We start from the raw sequence: 18,374 nt of genomic DNA, 5'->3' as shown, positions 1-18,374 counted from the left end.
ATAATGTATCATGACAGATGGTACATGAGTGCACTTCTCGTGGTAAGGATCATGTCATGTATAAACTTGTCAGATCACTGTGTTGTACACCTGAAGCTAATATAACACATTGTATGTCACCTATAATTCAATAATAAATTAAAAAAAATAAAAGCCCAATGGATGGCCTCAATACGAGAATGAAGGAGGCAGAGGAAAGAATCAGTGAACTGGAAGAACAACAGAAATTACCAGTCTGAACAAGAGAAGAGAATAGCTGAAAAGAAAAATTAGCAGAGCCTCAGGGACATGTGGAATGATAACACAAGATCTAGCGTTTTTGACATCAGAGTCATGAAAGGGGAGGAGGAAGGGAGGGGCCGAAAAAGCACTGAAAAAAAAGAAAAGAAAGAAAATTTTCAGCTTTTTAAGTTTAGCCAAAAACATGCATCTTTCGATTCAAGGAACTGGGTAAACTTCCAAATGGTTAATCTATGGAAACACACATGTACGTGCGCGTGTGTACACACACACACACACACACACACACACACACCATAAACTTCTTGAAAGCTAAAGACAAAAAGTCATCTTGAGACTTGGGAGAAAGAAAGGATACCTTCCCTATGGGGGAAAGCCATTTGTTTTTGTTTTTGTTTTTTTAAGATTTATTTATTGAGAGAGAGAGTGTATGTGAGTGTGGGGTGGGGGCAGAGGGAGAGAGAAAATTCTCAAGCAGACTTACCACAGAGCCTAACTCGGGACTCCATCCCAGGACTCTGAGATCTTGACCTGAGCTGCAATCAAGAGTCAGCTGCTGAAGCCAGCTGAGCCTCCCAGGCATCCTGGGAAAACCATTTGAATGACAGGGTCTTTCTTCGGAGGCCAGAGGAAAGTGACACATTTTTCAAGTGTGGGAAGAAAGGAATTATCAGTCCAGAATCCTATGTCCATCAAAATATACTTTGAGAATAAAGAAGTAATAAGGACATTCTCAAGATGAAGAAAAACTTCAGAGAAATTGTCCCCATAGTCCTCCCCTAAAGGAATGGCCAATGGCCAGTTCTTAATGATAAAAGGCTTAATACTTCTTGCATCTGGACCAAGGCAAGGAGGCTCACTCTCTCCCTCTATTCAACGTAGTCCTGGAAACAGAAAAACATTTTAACCCACTGAGCCACCCAGGCGCCCCCAGAAAAACATTTTAGAAAGGAAGAAAAAAAATGTTTCTTTTTGAGGCTGCGTGATTATCTATGTAGAAAATTATAGAACATCTGAAAAAGTCATAATGAACAAGTGAGTTCAATGAGGTATCAGGGTACAAGAAGAACACACAGATAGGAACTGTAATTCTGTATACAAACAACGGACACCTGTGACTCTGAAGGGCATCATGAGGGATCCTTAAGGAGTGGAACTGTTCTGTGTCTTGACTATACCAATATCCCAACTGTGATGATCAACTACAGTTTTGCAAGCTGTTAGCACTGCAGAATACTGGGTGAAGGGTGCATGGTCTGTTTTCATGTGAATCTACAATTATCTCGTATAAAAAGTTTAATTCAAAAATTAAAAAAAAAATAAGCCTCCAAAGAACGCTTGTCTCTTAAATAACATAATTCAAACTCATTTGCCTGATCCAAGTGATGGATCGTCATCTACTTTTGACTGTGTTTCAAGTCTTATCTCTGATTCCTGGCCTCCGACTCAGCTTCCCACTTACAAATCCTATAATACGGGCATTTATATGAGCAGATCTGACACAGATTGAGTTATTTCTCCTAGTGAAATTCCACTTTTCTCATCATGTTGCAAAGTGGTCCTTTTTCTTAAGGGATCAAGTTAAATATCATCTCCTCTCTGGTATTTCCTTTGCTTTTCCTCAGGCCAATGGAGGTGTTCTCTGTGCTTCTGTTATACCATTTCGATTTCTCTGACCTTGCAGATTCAGTGCTGTGATGCGGGAAACTCTGAAGACAGGAGATGTTTGTCATTTCTGTAAACCACCCCCCCCCCCCCCCCCCCGCCCCACCACCCTGTGCTTTGCACAGGGCCTTCCAGGTGGTAGGTAAAATTTGTTGTGTAAATGAACCATTTGTCAAGGGATTAGTTGACAACTTGAGCTGCACAATACAGAGAAAAAACTTACTTGCTCGATTAATTAAAATAAAACTAAAATAAACTGAAAATGAGTTCTGACTTGTCACCAGTCCAGCAAGTGAAAAAAACATTTATTAACCTCCACAAAATGATCGTCCCCCTTTGTCCCCTAATTTTAGGTGCATTATCAAATTAATCTTATTTTATTTTTATCTGGTAAGTGTTTTTTTATTTAGGAAGTTAAAATCTCCCACTAAAAATTAAAAATACATTCTTTTCATAGTGAATAGAATAATATAACAGATCACTCATGGACCTTTTCTAAAGAGAAATAAAGTGATATACAGCTCAGTATGTTCAAAGTTTTATTTTCATATTTATTTATTTATTTATTTTAAAGATTTTATTTATTTATTTGACAGGCAGAGATCGAAAGTAGGCAAAGAGGCAGGCAGAGAGAGAGGAAGGGAAGCAGGCTCCCTGCTGAGCAGAGAGCCCGATGCAGGGCTCGATCCCAGAACCCTGAGATCGTGACCTGAGCCGAAGGCAGAGGCTTTAACCCACTGAGCCACCCAGGTGCCCTATTTTCATTTTTAATGAATTACAGCATTTCAGAGCTATAAGGTAGATAGTGAATTGGTGAGTGTGATGATATTCTTATATAATGATGAATTTTGATTTAACAAAAATTGATGTTCTGAAGTACTAGTTCATTATGTGCCCAAGTCATCTAGAGTTCATAAAACATCTCTCTTATTGCATGTAAGTGGTTCATGATATTTTATGAATGAATAATGAATGAATCCTTTTTCTCAGCAAAGATCATTTTTTTAATATTCTGGAATTTAATACATACTATAACTGCATTGGCTGAAAAAACTCAAAAAGGGCTATCTCTAAGTTGGAAAATCAGTTTAACTTCTGAATATGTTGAGAATCACCCACCTGAACTGAAACAATGTGTGTTCCAACAGGAACTCTTCAAGTGGAAAATACGATTTTCGTTTCTGCTGTGGAGGATACACAGCTCTGCATGTGCAGGGCGGGAACATTGGAAATCCTGGTTTTCTGCTTTGGCTTTAGCTTCCCAGTAGTTACCAAATTTGTAACACATTTCTGTTTCTTTCATTAAAACAAACAACAACAACAACAAATTCCACAAAAATTCTCAATTCCCTTATCCCCTTGCAGTTAGAACACTTTCTTCATCTTGGAAGGCTTACTTTCCTCCACAGTCCTCCCCTGTTGGCATCTGTCGCCATCATCCCATTATAGCAGCTTTTGATAATTTCCCTGGATATCTCTATTTTTCCAAATGCTAATGGGCATTTTCAGTCCTAATCACTCTTGGCTCCTCAACCCTTGAAGGTTGTTGGATCTCTCTCTTCCCTTCTAAGACACAGCCTGCTCCTGTTTTCCGGAAGTTTTATAATGCTCTTTCCTGCTATAGGTTTTTGCCCATTTGTTGCCTGAAATATATTCCTCAGCTCAAGTGTCTCCTCCTCACGGAAGCCCTCCTTGACCTCTCTGACTAGGTCAAATCTTGTCCTCTCTCGTTAGCACCTTAGGCTTCCCCCGCTGGCTTGGGTCCCAGATCCTGTTTCATGTTAGTTTGTAGGCCCCTTTGATTTGCTTGTTTGCCCCTGTCTGCTCTAAAGTCTGAGAAGAAATAGATTATTGTAGTGTTTTCTCACCATCAATTCTCAGCTACTAGCCTTTTTTTTTTTTTTTTTTTTTTTTTTTAAGTATAGAGGCACCTGGTTGGCTCAGTTGGTTAAGCATCTGGCTCTGACTAGGGTCATGATTGCTGGGTCCTGGAATTGAGCCCCGCATTGGGCTTCCTGCTCACTGGGGAGTCTGCTTCTCTTTCTCTCTCTTTCTCAAATAAATAAAATCTTTAAGATACACACACACACACACACACACACACACACACACACACATATATGCATTAATACATATATCTCACATATAGTCATTTATGACATAAGCATTATGTCTCTTAAATTTTGGTCCAATGCCAGTTGAGAAATACACAAAAACCTGGAATATGCATGTAATCAGTAATAGGTGTCCTTAGCTTTGCTCTTGACATATGTTTGGTTCTAATAAATATTTGTTAAATAAATGCCTGGATGAAGATCAGAAAAAGAAAAAAACAAAACAACAACTTGATTTTGTAAGTCAAGACTATTTTCTATTATGAAGGACTATGTAATTCTAGTTATCTTTACCAGAGAATTTCATGAACAACTTAAATAATAGGCTTTATTTTTTTAATAAGCAAAGATTTACTGTTATTCATTGAATTGGATGCATTTGAAGTAAGCAACTCTAGAAACTCTATAAACTCACAGTTTAGACTGACCAGTTAAAACATGTAAACCAATTCTGAACAATTCAGTCCTTATTTTTGAGAGGAAGAAAATAAGCAGTGACTTTTTGGAAATTTACTTTATTAATGGAGCTGATTCCAATAGACCTAACCCCAATAACATACAGACCAAGACCTATTTGGTACAGCAGTGTTGTCAGAGTAGAAATGAAACAAGCAACACTTTAATCTAGGAACCTGAAGGTAGAAACAAATTTAGCAACCTGGTATGTGTGTATCTGGTATGTGTATGTGTTGGTAAATGATGGTTATACTCAGAGATGCTTTCTGGCTTCTTTCTTCTGTTTTGTATTTGTCCCCTTTAACAAAAAGCCTGTCATCTGCAGAATCAAAACCCAACACTACTTCTCAAGGTAAAGAAAGCTGGCTGGGCCCTCTTTATTCTTGTCTTTGCTTGGGTACTAATGGACAATGTGTATCTTGTGCACACATTTCAATTACATGATACAGTGGAACCCAGGCTTCTGTAATGACAGCAGTGTGGCTAAGCAAGAAATCAACTAACTTGACAAACATCTCCCCATTATAGTTCTTCCTGAGCCTTTTTATTTCTGAAGTGCCCATTACATTATCTGCTCTTTCTGATTTGAGTCTTCTCTCTTCCTAGTGAGTACACCTAAAGATTATTCAATTTTTATCTTCTCAAACACCTCTTAATTGTTATGTTTTCTATTGTTTTTATTAACTATGTGATTTATTTCTTCTCTAGTCTTTATTATTTCCTTGTTTCTGTGAACTTTGGTCTTAGTTGTTCTTTATCTAGTTCCTTGAGATGTAAAGTTAGTTCCTTTTAGATCTTTCTCTCTTTTTTTAACGTCAGGATTTATTGCTATAAACTTCATGTCTTTGTATCACTTTTGCATCCCCTAAGTTTTGGTATGTTGTGTTTTCATTTTTATTTGTCTTGAGATACTTTTCAAATTTTCTTTTGATTTCCTTATTGACCCAATGTTTACTCAAGAGTGTATTGTTTCCACATATTTATGAATTTTATTGTTTTTCTTACTATTATTGATTTGTAGTTTCATTCCATTGTGGTCAGAAAAGATACTTGGAATGATTTTTCTTTTCTAAAATTTGTTAAGACTTGTTCTGTGGCCTAACATGTGATCTATGCTGAAGAATGTTTTAAAGATTTTGTTTATTTGTTTGACAGAGAAAGAGATCACAGGTAGGCAGAGAGGCAGACAGGGAGAGAGGGGGAAGCAGGCTCCCCGCTGAGCCGGGAGCCTGATGCGGGGCTCGATCCCAGGACCCTGAGATCATGACCTGAGCTGAAGGCAGAGGCTTTAACCCACTGAGCCACCCAGGGGCCCCTGAAGAATGTTTTAAATGCCCTTGAGAAGAATGTATGTTTCTTTGCTTTTGCATGGAAAGATGTTGACCAAGGTGCACAAAGTTTCAGTTACTCAAGATGAAAAAGTTCTGGAGATCTAATATACAGCAACATGACTAATTTAGTTTAAAATACTCTATTGTATGCTTCAAATTTGCTAAGAGGATAGCTTGCAAGTGTTCTCCCCACAAACACACACACACAAAAGAAAAAGAAAATCTTAACTATGTAAGATGATAAATATATTAATTAGCTTGATTGTGTTGATTATTCACAGTGTATATATATGTATCAAAACATCCAAGTTGTATGTATTAAATACATACAATTTTTATTTGTCAATTATATGTCAGTAAATCTGAGGAAAATTATATAAAACTGCTTGTATATAAAAATATACAAAGTATACCAAAATATACTAAAATGGATTTTACCTTAAATTAAAAAAAAAAAAAAAGAAAGAAAGCAAGCTGCTTACTTTTCTTTCGCTAAGTTATTGCCTAGCATGGGATGTTAGTTATTAGTCACCTTCAGTTTAACTTGGCGTTAAGTCATAAACTAGTTGATGTACTTGATCTTGATAGGGCAGTTGTCATGTCTACGTAGTAACAGTCTCTTTGGAGATCCTCAAGGAGTGAAAGCTTGCTCTCATTTTACACTTGTTTGCTTTTCACAAGTTGTATACCTTAGAGCAGCAAGCCATGTCAGTAAACTCTTAGTACGCTCACTAGGTAAACTAGGACAGATGGCTCTCTTAATAATTCAGCAATTAACTTTGAAGATATGTAGTACATTCCACCTTCTCAGATGATAAATTAGAAGTAGAGGATTTAAGATTCTGAATTGTGATATAGGAATATGGTCAGATTATCTGTGCTATTTATTTTGTTTTGCTTTTATCTTCCTATATGACCTTGAGTAAATTAATTCAACCTCTGCGGGAATCCATTTCTTCATTATTAGAACTAGAGGATTGACGCATGTTCGCCCCATTCTGTACTTCGGTGACTCTTCTCCAAATCAATTATGTCTTTTCCTAGAATAAATATATTATTTGGTAATATGTTTTAACTTTTAATTCCGGAATTCCTTTCAGTTTATTGTCCTAGAAAGTGATGCTGACTCTTAAAATGCATTTACTGAAGGTTTCATTCTAAATTACTGAAAAATTTTCATGTTTGAGAGGAAGCACAGCAGATTAAGACTCCCATAGAATGGGCGCCTGGGTGGCTCAGTGGGTTAAAGCCTCTGCCTTCACTCGGGTCATGATCTCAGGGTCCTGGGATTGAGCCCCGTTATCGGGCTCTCTGCTGAGCAGGGAGCCTGCTTCCCCCTCTCTCTCTCTCTACCTGCCTCTCTGCCTACTTGTGATCTCTGTCTGTCAAATAAATAAATAAAATCTTTAAAAAAAAAAGAAAAAGACTCCCATAGAATGATTCCTGAAATTTTTACCTATTAATTGTTTGGCCTCAGATGAGTTGCTTAACTGCTCTCAACCTCAGTTTCCTCATCTATAAAATATCAATATTAACAGTACTTTTCTTATGTATCATTTAAGTGGTTAATCATGAAAAGCCCTTAGAATAGTTGCCAGGATATAATAAGCTGCTGTTATTATCCAAACATTTGGATTTACTCTTTCCCAGAATGAAGTTCTACAGTACAAACACCAACCATTCATTCCTATGCAATCCAGCCAGCATAATGCTTGAATTTTTGAATTTTCAAATAGTCCACATTTCTTCCTTCAGAGTCTGGTAACTCTGCAGCAGTCATCAGAGCACTAACGGCAGCTCCCTTTGGAGCATGTTAATTCTCTTCTAAGAGCCAGGCAAAGGAATCTATGCACAGGGATGTGTCGATCCTAACAGAATGAGTAGTATATGTGGACAATAACCCAGTGATCTGTCCCCTCAAGGATCTGTCCTTTCAGAGTAGAACTGGTGAGTGAAATAAGAGTGGCTCTGAAGCCTTTCATGTGTGAATAAATCAGTACATTTCATGGCTCACCATTATCCAAACATGTATAAACTTTCACTTCTATTTTTTGATGGGCTTTATCATTACTAGTTTATAAGCTGTGTATATCTTTGAAGACTTCAGAATATTCAGCTTGATAATCGCTCACTGAATCCTCTTTTCCTGAAGGAAGAGTTTATCTATTCTAATGATTAGTGTGAGGATGAGCTCTACACTTCCTTTTTTGCATGGGAATCAGATAAAATAATGTATATGGAATTAGTTTGAAAGCCTCACAAAATATCACAATATATGGGGCGCTTGGGTGGCTCAGTTGGTTAAACAACTGCTTTCGGCTCAGGTCACGATCCTGGAGTCCTGGGATCGAGTCCTGCATTGGGCTCCATGCTTGCCAGGGAGTTTGCTTCTCCCTCTGACCCTCCCCCTTCTCATACACGTGCTCTCTCTCTCTCTCTCTCTCATTCTCTCTCTCTCTCAAATAAATAAAATCTTAAAAAATATATCACAATATATATGTATAATTGGTAAAATAGGACTACATACACATATTTTAGACATCATTATAATCACTTTGTATACATGGATCAAAACATTTTCCGGTTTGAAAGTCTTAAAGTTTGAGAATATTGAGGATACTACTTTAATGAATTTCAAATTATTTTTGTATTGAACACTCTTCAGACCATCCACAGGTACTTTCAGTGCACTTACCACCTTCTTTATGCACTGGACCTGCTGTCTCCATGAAGACATCCTGTGATGTCTTTTCCACACATGGACCTTCTGAATTCTTATCCCTTTCGGGGTTTCATTTTAAAAATGTAACTGTTGCTTCCATGTATAGAGTTGTCTTCTTTTTGTAAAAATTTTGCATTTCACATGTTAACTGGTTTTCTTGAATTTGATGATCCATTTTTTTTTTTTAAGGACAGAGATTCGCTTCTTTTGAAGACTAGTAGCCATGATGTTGCTAAGTAGTGCGGTCAAAGGCACACATCAGAGCCTTCTCCCGCTCTTATCTAATGGAAAATGATTTCCTTCTTTATTCTTTTTAATCTAGTATAACAGCAATGTACTTTTATATATATACCGAAGGAGAAAAATGGTGACGCAGTTATTACTCTGATTCAGGCTATATAATTTGAACTTCTCAATCAGAAAAAATTACAATGCTGATGCCAGCATCTTTTAGATTTCTCACATGACTAGTTGTTCAAAGATATTTATTTCTGACTTTACTTTTCTCTCTGTGTGCCCATGTTTTATGTTGGAACAAGCAAGTGCAGCTCCTGTCATGGGTCCATCAACACTGTTTACTGGTGCCTGTTTTGAGCTCAATATTTCCTCGGGGTTGATAAGGAAACAGAATAAATATCAGATACACTCCTGGTCCTGAACACAGACAAGATAGTCAAAGAACTAAGATGAATGCGAAGGACAGAAAGGAAACAAACCAAAACACCACCTGACTGAGAACTTTCTTGCACGGTGTAGAAGATACAAAACTTTCTTCAGAAATTACATTGAGCCATTGCCTGTGGTAAAGACTCTACATTTAATTCTTGTACCCGTTTTGATGCAATTTTCTGATGATGGAACTAAATAAGTATCAAAGATATTAAACAAGCTGACTTAGGTTACATAGCTGGTAAGTGGCAGTTTGGATTCCACCCTGGCTCAAAATCTGTCTACTAGTATCTGAGGGGAAGTTTAGAATTAGAGTAGACCGGGAAAGCTCTGTGGGTGAAGCAGTTCCAGTAGTAATCATAGCTACCATTGATTGGGTGTTGGGTGATAGATAACTGTTATACACCCATGGGATAAATATTTTGAGTCCCTATTTACAGCTGTAGAGACTGAAGATCAGAGACATTAAGTAACTTTACCAATGGCACACAATTGACAGAGCTGGGATTTGAAACAAAGTTCTCTGGCTCTCTACCGGTAATTTAGAGATGAACAATTGGGAAATTACCGAATAGTGCCAGCTAGTGGCCAGAACCAGGGTATCAGTGACCTTTAAGGAAAGGGCAGGATATTAGGGTGTCAGGTGGATATCGTAAGGTAGAGCCCAGTAGGAGGTTGAGAATAGCTCTGCTGTCTTTAGCGAGGACAATGGTGGTTACCCCCTGAACTGTGGTCATTCCTGCTTGTAGAGGGGGAAAGAGTATTTTTAGTTTTGGTAGTGTCAATCTTAAAGCTGCTCCTCGGACATTTGTATGGTATCAGGAAGGTGAAGTTCGAAACTCAGAAGAACTTTCAGAATTAGAGGATGTAGAAGAGTTCATAATTTAAGTCCCTGAGGTGATTAAGGTACAGAGAGGTAAAGATTATGAAAGGGAAGCTATAAAAACTGTGAGGGAAAAATTAACAAGGCAGTGGGAGAATCAGAAAGATGGTATCGTGAAGCGGAAGGGGGCTTTCCAGAAGAGGGGGCATCAGCAGGGCCAGCTGCTTCAGAAGGAGGTCTGGGAGGACAACAGCTGAAGAGAGTTTTTGCAAGTAAGGTGTCATTGGTCAGCAATGCCATAGGAGGTCTGTGTTTGTTTTGTTTTTGAACATGGGGGAAATATTAGGATGTTTGGAGGTAATTTTAGGTAAATTATTGGATGGTGTGGAGTAGCCAGGCTTTGTACAACCTCAGGCTGAATTGCAGCATACATACAGAATAGCCACACTTTACTTCCTGGGCAGAAATCTGCTAGCGTGATAAAAGCAAGAAGCCGTTTAATTTCTCTGCTTATAGCAAAGTGTAACTGCGCACTCTGAGTAAGGAAAGCCTGAGTTTGTCTCTGAGTATGGTTAGCAGTGATGGCTCCTCAGCGTGGAGGAATTCAGAGGTGAGCGCTCTCCTGCTTGAAGCCACGAGCTACCAGCTACCCTAGTGATACACGCTCTCTGTGACTGCTGGAAGTGGTAAATATGTCAGAGGCCCTCATTAGCTCAGCAGAATTACCAGTTCCAATGCTCTGCTTCGTTTACTTGGCACTAATACTTTCAGAGGTAAGCATCTTTTTAGTGGGACAGATGGACTCTTATGACCTGGGTGGAAGCAATGGCTTATTCATTGGAGGGTAGCCTCATCATAAGGCCCCATATGGTCTACTCTCAGCGATCCGGGAGAGGGCAGGGCAAGAACCAAGCCAGAAGGGATAGTTCTCTCTCTTTTTTAAATTCAGCTTTATTGAGGTACAATGGACAAAACGGTAAGATATTTAAAGTGTGAATCATGTCATCTTCCATTTTTTTTCACCAGTGTTTTATGGTTTCCAGAGTACAGGTCTGTCACCTCTTTGGTTAAGTTCATCCCTAGGTATTTTACTCTTTCTGGTGCAATTGTGAATGGAGTGGTTTTCTTAATTTCCCTTTCTGCTACTTCATTATTAATATATAGAAACGCCACTGATACCTGAGTATTAATTTTGTACCCTATGACGTTACTGAATTCATTTACTACTACTAGTATGATGGAGTCTGTATATATATGCATCATGTCATAATCATCTGCGAATAGTGGCAGTTTTACTTCTTCCTTACCAATATGGGTGCCACGCTGTTTCCAAGATCTAGACAGAAAATCTTTGAAGAGGTTTCTATGTTGGGGAGGCTCTCATGCCTAGAAACCTTGGCTAAGGACTCCTTTTTTAGAATCCGATCAGATTGACTTATCTCCCTAGGAAGATGAATGTCTACACATTAAAAAGATCAGAATACTCATAAACTTCCCCGAAGTCCAGTCAAAAACCCTTCATCTAAAAGATTAAGATAAAATCCTTTCAAGCTTTGATACAACCAAACAAAACCCTCAACACTGAAACTTAGCTTCCAGAAGTCTCTGGCAACACAGGATCAACAGCTGGCCTGGGGCTGTTCTTCCCGACTGTGGAGAAAGGATCATTGTGTTCAGGGTGCTAGGTCCTATAAATCATAATATATAGGTACAGTCTGGAGTCTAGTTTATAGAGCAAGACATAAAGAATGAGGCAATTCTTCCCAATTATATTCTCAGTGAAGGGCCCCCTATAGTCAGATTTCAGTTATCAGTATATATTTTTTTATTAATAGTTGGATTGGCTTATTTATTTGTAACAGGTGGGAAAAGGCTCATGTTGAGGTCCAGGCTCATCCTCTAGGGTGATGAGGCAGGTGGTATTGCCTAACCTCGGGTGATGCCTAATATCTAAGGACTACGGTTTTCAACCCAGGCTGCAGATTAGAATTATTTAGGGTACCTGTGAAACATTACAATACAGGCCCAACTTAGGCCAATTATATCAGAATCTCTGGGAGCGGGAAACAGACACGGATACCTTTCAGAAGCATCACGAGCAGGGCATGTGGATGGCTTAGTTGGTTTAGCATCTGCCTTCAGCTCAGGTCTTGATACCAGGGTCTTGGGATCAAGCCCCATGTCAGGCTGCTTGCCAAGCTGGTAGTCTGCTTCTCCTTCCTTCTGTGTCCCTTCCCGCCCCTTGCTCATGCTTTCTCTCTCTCAAATAAATAAATAAGAACTTTAAAATAAAATAAAAGAAAGCACCCCATGAGTCAGATTAGATAGCGATATGGATAGATAAAGGAAAGCAAGGTAGCAGCATATCCCCACAGGTGAGGCCCATGAAATTATGGGAAATCTCTAGCAAATAATCTATGAAGTGAGTCGATATAAATTCTTAGTTATCAATTGTATTTATAAGCAACTTTTTACTCCTTAAAAGAGAATCTGCTGTAGTAACAAAATCCTAGACCTGAAGGTCTTAAGGCATAGAGCAGTTCTCTCATTGGGGTTTAAAGCGGCAGTAATGTTTTCAAGATTGGAACAAGATAATGTGAGTTATTGAGAGAGGGACTTTACAGAAGAAAAAGCCCATTTTCCAAAGAGGTTGTACACTCATTTGGTTCATATTTCAAAACACACGAAAGGGTAAAGAGTGCAAATCTCACTGTCCTCTGTTCCCAGCTCTTCAATTTCTCTGACTTGGAAGCAATCTTCTGTATCTTCTGTATTCTTCTTACATAAGAAATCCCCCCTCCTTTATTTTCATACACATGGCATCATCCAAATGATATGCAGACTATTCTGCATTTTGCTTTTCTTTTGCTAAATATTATATCCTGGGGAACTGCTTATGTTTTAACAAGTCTCAAGTTTAGATGTTGCATGCCCAAACTTTCATCCTTCGGTAAAGACACGAGGCATGTAGTAGAGATTTAACAAATGCTATTGCCAATGTCATCCCATTTCCAAAATAAACAAGCTGGCACTGCTGTACCTGTCTGCTGAAATTAAATTCAGAACTAATCTATAAGGGATGTTGCTGTCTTCACCTTAGAACTGCAGTACAAACATGCCTTTGGTGATATTCTCAGAAGTAGTGTTCAAAGAGACCAGATGTATTTCTAATCCTGCCACAAAAAGAGGCAAGAACCTCAGCTGACTTGGAAATTTTTATGTCACAGTCTGAGAAACTACAAGTAGCTTTGACGCCAAGCCTTTGGATAAACTGAAGTCATAGGATTAATGAAGAAAATGATTTTTTTTTTTCTCAAAGATCTAACTCTAGTGTTTAAGCTTGTCTTTGTCTTGGTAAGGGACTGTCTTTCACTACTTTCCAGTGCTGACCCTGAACCTCAGTAGGGATTATGTGAGAAGCTGAGACATCAGTTGGTTTTCTAATTCACAGTCTATCATCTCTGATTCCTGTGAACACATTGACTCGTAAGTGGTAGAGAATTGTATGCGCACCTTAATCTTCAGGTATTTATCTGTCTTGGTTTCTATGCTTTGTACCATCACTCACCACATCATAAATATTAGCTGTTGATGTTTTGTAAATCTCTGATGTTAAAAATTCATTATTTCTAATAGCTGTAAGCTTAGAATCTCTGCTTTGCCACTGGAGGGATTGCTTTTTGCTTTTGGTTTCTGGGTAGCAAAGGACACTTTAGCCATTAGTTTGGGGAAGGAATAAAAGCAAACAGTAATGATATCAATTTGAGTTTTGCACAGTTTTTAAGTTATTGTTACCTTTTAGCCGCATTACTGCTTTTGGTGTGTATGTTTGTTAAAAATCCCCAGAGTTTTAGAATCTTCCTACTTTTCTGTTGAAGAGTGTTTGGCTGTTGCTCCTCACTGAATATGCAAGTTCTGGAATCAGAGTCATTTTCTCCAGGCAACTCAGTGTGGTTAGTGTGTTATTATTTTTAAAAATTACTGTAAAGGAATTATATTGCCTGTGTGTGCACACATGTACATATATGTACACAAGCTTGTGTGTTTACAGGACGGCAGGGGAGGACAGTGTTCAATAAACCAATAAGCCTTTGAGTCACTAAATTCTAAAACAGCGAAACATATCATAGCATCGAAAAATTCTGTGGGAATGGGTAATAAAATGCAAGTATCTGAACCTTTTGAGCTCAGCTAACTTACAAACGAATATGGTGAGATTATATGCATCACTTCCTTTAGTCTCCTAATAGGAATGCTATGTTATCATGATTTTTATGCTCAATAAATAGACTATTGATGAAAATGTATTTGGTGTGTTTCAGAATTATAATACTAATTATTATTTATAAAAAGATATGGTAGAGTTTTTAACTAATATTCCTAGTGTTTAAGCCGCCATTATCATTAGACATAATTAATTGAAGACATTATAAAATACATCAAATTGTGTCCTCTATGTTGGTAATCATGGTGTAGCATTTTATTATGGTACTAATATCACCCTTTTGTGAGTATATTATCTTTGTCCCATAACACTGGAACTGTAGTGGAATTCAATTCCAATTGGCTATAAAATATCTTTCTTTAGTGGAGGTCAAACTACTTTAAAATATTATCTTGGTGCTTTTAGCTTATCGAGGAAATATTGGAAAAGTGATTTATTTTTATTTAGTAGGCGAGAAAATGGCAGCATAGACAGGGAAAGTCAATTGTATAAAGTCAGTGAATAAGTCATCTTTATGTGGGTGAGATCAAGTTTCCAAAGTCACAATCTCATACACCAAGGCCTGAACAGTGCCCAAGACAGATAGAAAAAGTAAAAGTCAAATTTTCACCTCACTGGGTTCAAAAGAATAAACCTGCTGGTTCGTTTTAGACGGATGTGCTCTAGGCTTCAAAATTTGTGAGTCAAGTTATGTAGATGAGTTGGCAGATTATATCTGACAGCTTTTTGTACTATATTAACATGTTGACCTGTATGAGGTGGTAAGGGAATAAATTGAAATTAAGTGCTTTGGGATAGTTGTGTTAATAAAAATGAATTTCTAGTTGCAATAAATACTTTGGTTTTAAAAAAGCAAGAGAAAAAGCAACAGAATATGAGAAAAAGGTTCTATTTAAAAAAAAATATATGTATACTTACATTAAAGACTATTGAGGGTAATCATTTTAAAAAAAAGAAAACACAAACTGATAACACCCTATCCAAGATCCAAGTAGATGCAGATAGTGAACTGGAATTCACGAATACTGTGGTTGGCCTCTTCTTATCATCATTCATTTATTAGTCTCTGTTGGGGGAGAGGTCTCAGTTTACTACTAGCAACTTCTTTCCTCTTTTTACCATATCAATGTTTCCCAAGTGTGTTTCACAGAATATAAGATCCATGAAATGTGCATATAGGGGGTGTGGACAGAGAAGTTTAGGAAAGATTACATATAGTAACCATCTTTTGGGAATTTCTGATATTCTTTAACCCTTTAAGTCTTTAAGAAATGGTCGAAAATCAGAAACCTGTTTTCCTTTTTTTATCCCAACCCCTCCAAAAAGGATTTGCTTGTGAAATATGTGTGTGTGTGTGTGTGTGTGTGTGTGTGTGTGTATAATATGTATTTTTTTCACATAACATATATTAGCATTCCAGGCACCTTGCTCTAGAATCACAGGAAGAAGTAGCAGTATTGAGAATGGATTGAGAAATAAGGGGCTATAGTTGGGCCAACATAGATTTTTGTAGAATCACTGATTTATGTATGCTATGTTCATTTTCCATTTCACAGAAAAGTCTATTAAAAGATGCTTTGGGGGACGCCTGGGTGGCTCAGTGGGTTAAGGCCTCTGCCTTCGGCTCAGGTCATGATCTCAGGGTCCTGGGATTGAGGCCTACATCGGGCTCTCTGCTCGGCAGGGAGCCTGCTTCCCCCTCTGTCTCTCTGCCTACTTGTGATCTCTCTCTCTCTGTCAAATAAATAAATAAAATCTTTTTTTTAAAAAATGCTTTGGGGGGCACCTGGCTGGCTCAGTCAGTTAAGCAATAGCCTCTTGATTTGGGCTCAGGTCATGATCTCTCAGGGTTGTGAGATCCAGCCCCACATCTGGCTCTGTGCTGAGCATGGAGCCTGTTTGGGATTCCCTCTTTCTCTCTCTCCCTCTGCTCCTCCCCACAGTGTGTTCTCTCACTCTTAAAAAAGGAAAAAAAAAAGTGCTTTGTGTCCTTTTGATTACATATTCTATAAAAATTTTTAGATTTTTATTCATGGGTTTTCCACCGACTTTGTTAAATGTCATTTTGAGACTATAGAAAAGATACGTTTGTGGACATCTTACTGAATTTTTTTTAAGTCATAGAAGTTGCTTTCCTTGGAGTGAGGCATTTAATTGGGAAAGTCATTGTTCAGAAATCCCTGTGATTCCATATCTTTTTCTCTTCCCAAACACTTTGAGAATTGTTATAGTCACTTCTTTTTTTTTTTTGAGATTTTATTTATTTATTTTTAAAGAGAGTGTGTGAACTGGAGGGTGGGACAGACGGAAAGAGCAAGAGGGACTGTCCCGCAGACCAGTCTGAGTAGGGAGCCAGATGTAGGGCTATATCTCATGACCCTGAGATCATGACCAGAGCTGAAATCAGGAGTCCACCGCGTAACCCACTATTGTCACTTTTAAAAGTATTATGAAAAAGAGTGCTAAAGTTAGAAATTCGTAGCAATCATATTTGTCATTTAGTTTACCCACCTAAACAATGTATTTAATTTCTTGGCTAACGGAAGAATGTTTTATGTTATTAATTTGAATGTGATCTCTATTTCCTGTCCTTTATCTTTCAAAACTCAAGAAAGGAACAATTGCCGCTTGAAAAGCTTTCAGGATGACGTAATGGGAGTAAATGGCCTCTCCGGAGCCTGGGCATTTGGTTTGTTTTATTTACGATAGAACATGGGGATATTTTAAAACCAAGATTTGTGGAGCACCCCATCTTATTAATATTGCTGTGTTAAATGTGTAAGTATTGAACTGTCAGTGAAATATGAGACATTTTACCCGGTGACATTTTAAATGAATCTCATTGTAGGGAAAGCCTGTGGGAACACCAGATGCTGGTGCTTATTTCCGCGTGCTCGCAGAGCATGGAGTAGCTGCCTTGTTTACAGCACCGACTGCAATTAGAGCCATCCGTCAACAGGACCCTGGGGCAGCCTTGGGGAGGCAGTACTCTCTGACAAGGTGAACTTGGGATGCACGGGGCAAATTACATGAAAAACTGCAATCAGAATGAATAACTGAACATTATATATACTTTTTGGCACTCCAATACCTCTCTGGAAAGAGCCAGAAGACTCTGGATGTTATTAAGAAGGACTGTTCTAAACATAGCTTTGAATCCGTTAGAATTTTAGCTATACTATGACTATTTTTTAATACCAGATTGTGTTTATTTCAGTTCAGTTCTTACCAAAATATTTCTCCTTTTGAAACCACGGTGCCTATATTTCCCTTAAAGTAACATGCTGACAATGACTTAAAATGCATTTATACATATATAATAGTATCTGTCTGTCTTTTGAAAATAGAATAATGATGTAAATAGAAGGAAAATATTATTTCATTTCATATATACAGATAAAATATGAAAATTATACTCCAAGTTAGTGTTGTTGAAAGAGTGGAGGAAATTGTTTTTCTGTTGTTTTGTGCTAATATGCTCTGAATAGTTTAAATATCTTTTGCTGGTTTATTGACATCCATTTCGGTTTAATGATATGTATATTCAAAGATAATTATAGCAATTTGTATCTTCAAGGCAGTTTCCAGCATCAACTCTTTTTAAACCTCTTTGAATTGGTCCCTGCTATCATCAGCTAAAAGAAGGGTTTTGTAATTTCTTCAAGTCGAACAATGGGTTTGAGTTACTGTTTTGAATTTTTTTAACTTAAATGCCAAGAGTTATGAATTTTATATTGTTAAAACCCAAAGAAGGAGTTAAAATAGATATCATACCCTGATTGCAGGTGGAAGCAAGATGCCTTCAGTTTGGGCTTTCAGTGGTTTTGTTTTTGGTTCTTGTCCTTCTAATTTTTTGTTTTAGGAAACATTAGATCTGGATTTACATAAAAGTTTACCCATAATCTAAAGAATACATTCATTAAAATAAAACTGTTCGTAAAATGAACCTTCCATTACAATATTTCTACTCACCCTCACTTTGTCCCTTTGTTTACTACATTTCAATTTTATTTTCTCCATTTCAGCCAAAAGGATAGAAAAGTAGATTTTTGTTAATAACCTCTTAGGTTGTGGACAGTCTCCATGGCTTAGACAGTTCTGGGGAATTTTGAAGAAACTGTGATTGTAG

At 37.7% G+C, this 18,374-nt stretch overlaps 1 protein-coding gene across 1 annotated transcript in view; it reads left to right on the top strand.

Annotated features, from left to right (window-relative positions):
• The window catches only part of LOC111142159 (acyl-CoA synthetase short chain family member 3), a 153,632-nt gene that overhangs the window by 72,045 nt on the left and 63,213 nt on the right, over positions 1 to 18,374 (top strand). The window contains exon 8 of the mRNA XM_022495151.1: positions 17,094 to 17,245. Coding sequence (XP_022350859.1) covers positions 17,094 to 17,245 — 152 coding nt within the window. The remainder of the gene's footprint in view (positions 1 to 17,093; positions 17,246 to 18,374) is intronic.

The sequence above is a fragment of the Enhydra lutris genome, unplaced genomic scaffold (genome assembly GCF_002288905.1).
Source record: "Enhydra lutris kenyoni isolate GAN:26980312 unplaced genomic scaffold, ASM228890v2 scaffoldscaffold7, whole genome shotgun sequence".
NCBI lineage: Eukaryota > Metazoa > Chordata > Mammalia > Carnivora > Mustelidae > Enhydra > Enhydra lutris.
Note: the sequence above shows the minus strand (reverse complement) of the source record. Positions and strands in the feature narration are given on the sequence as shown.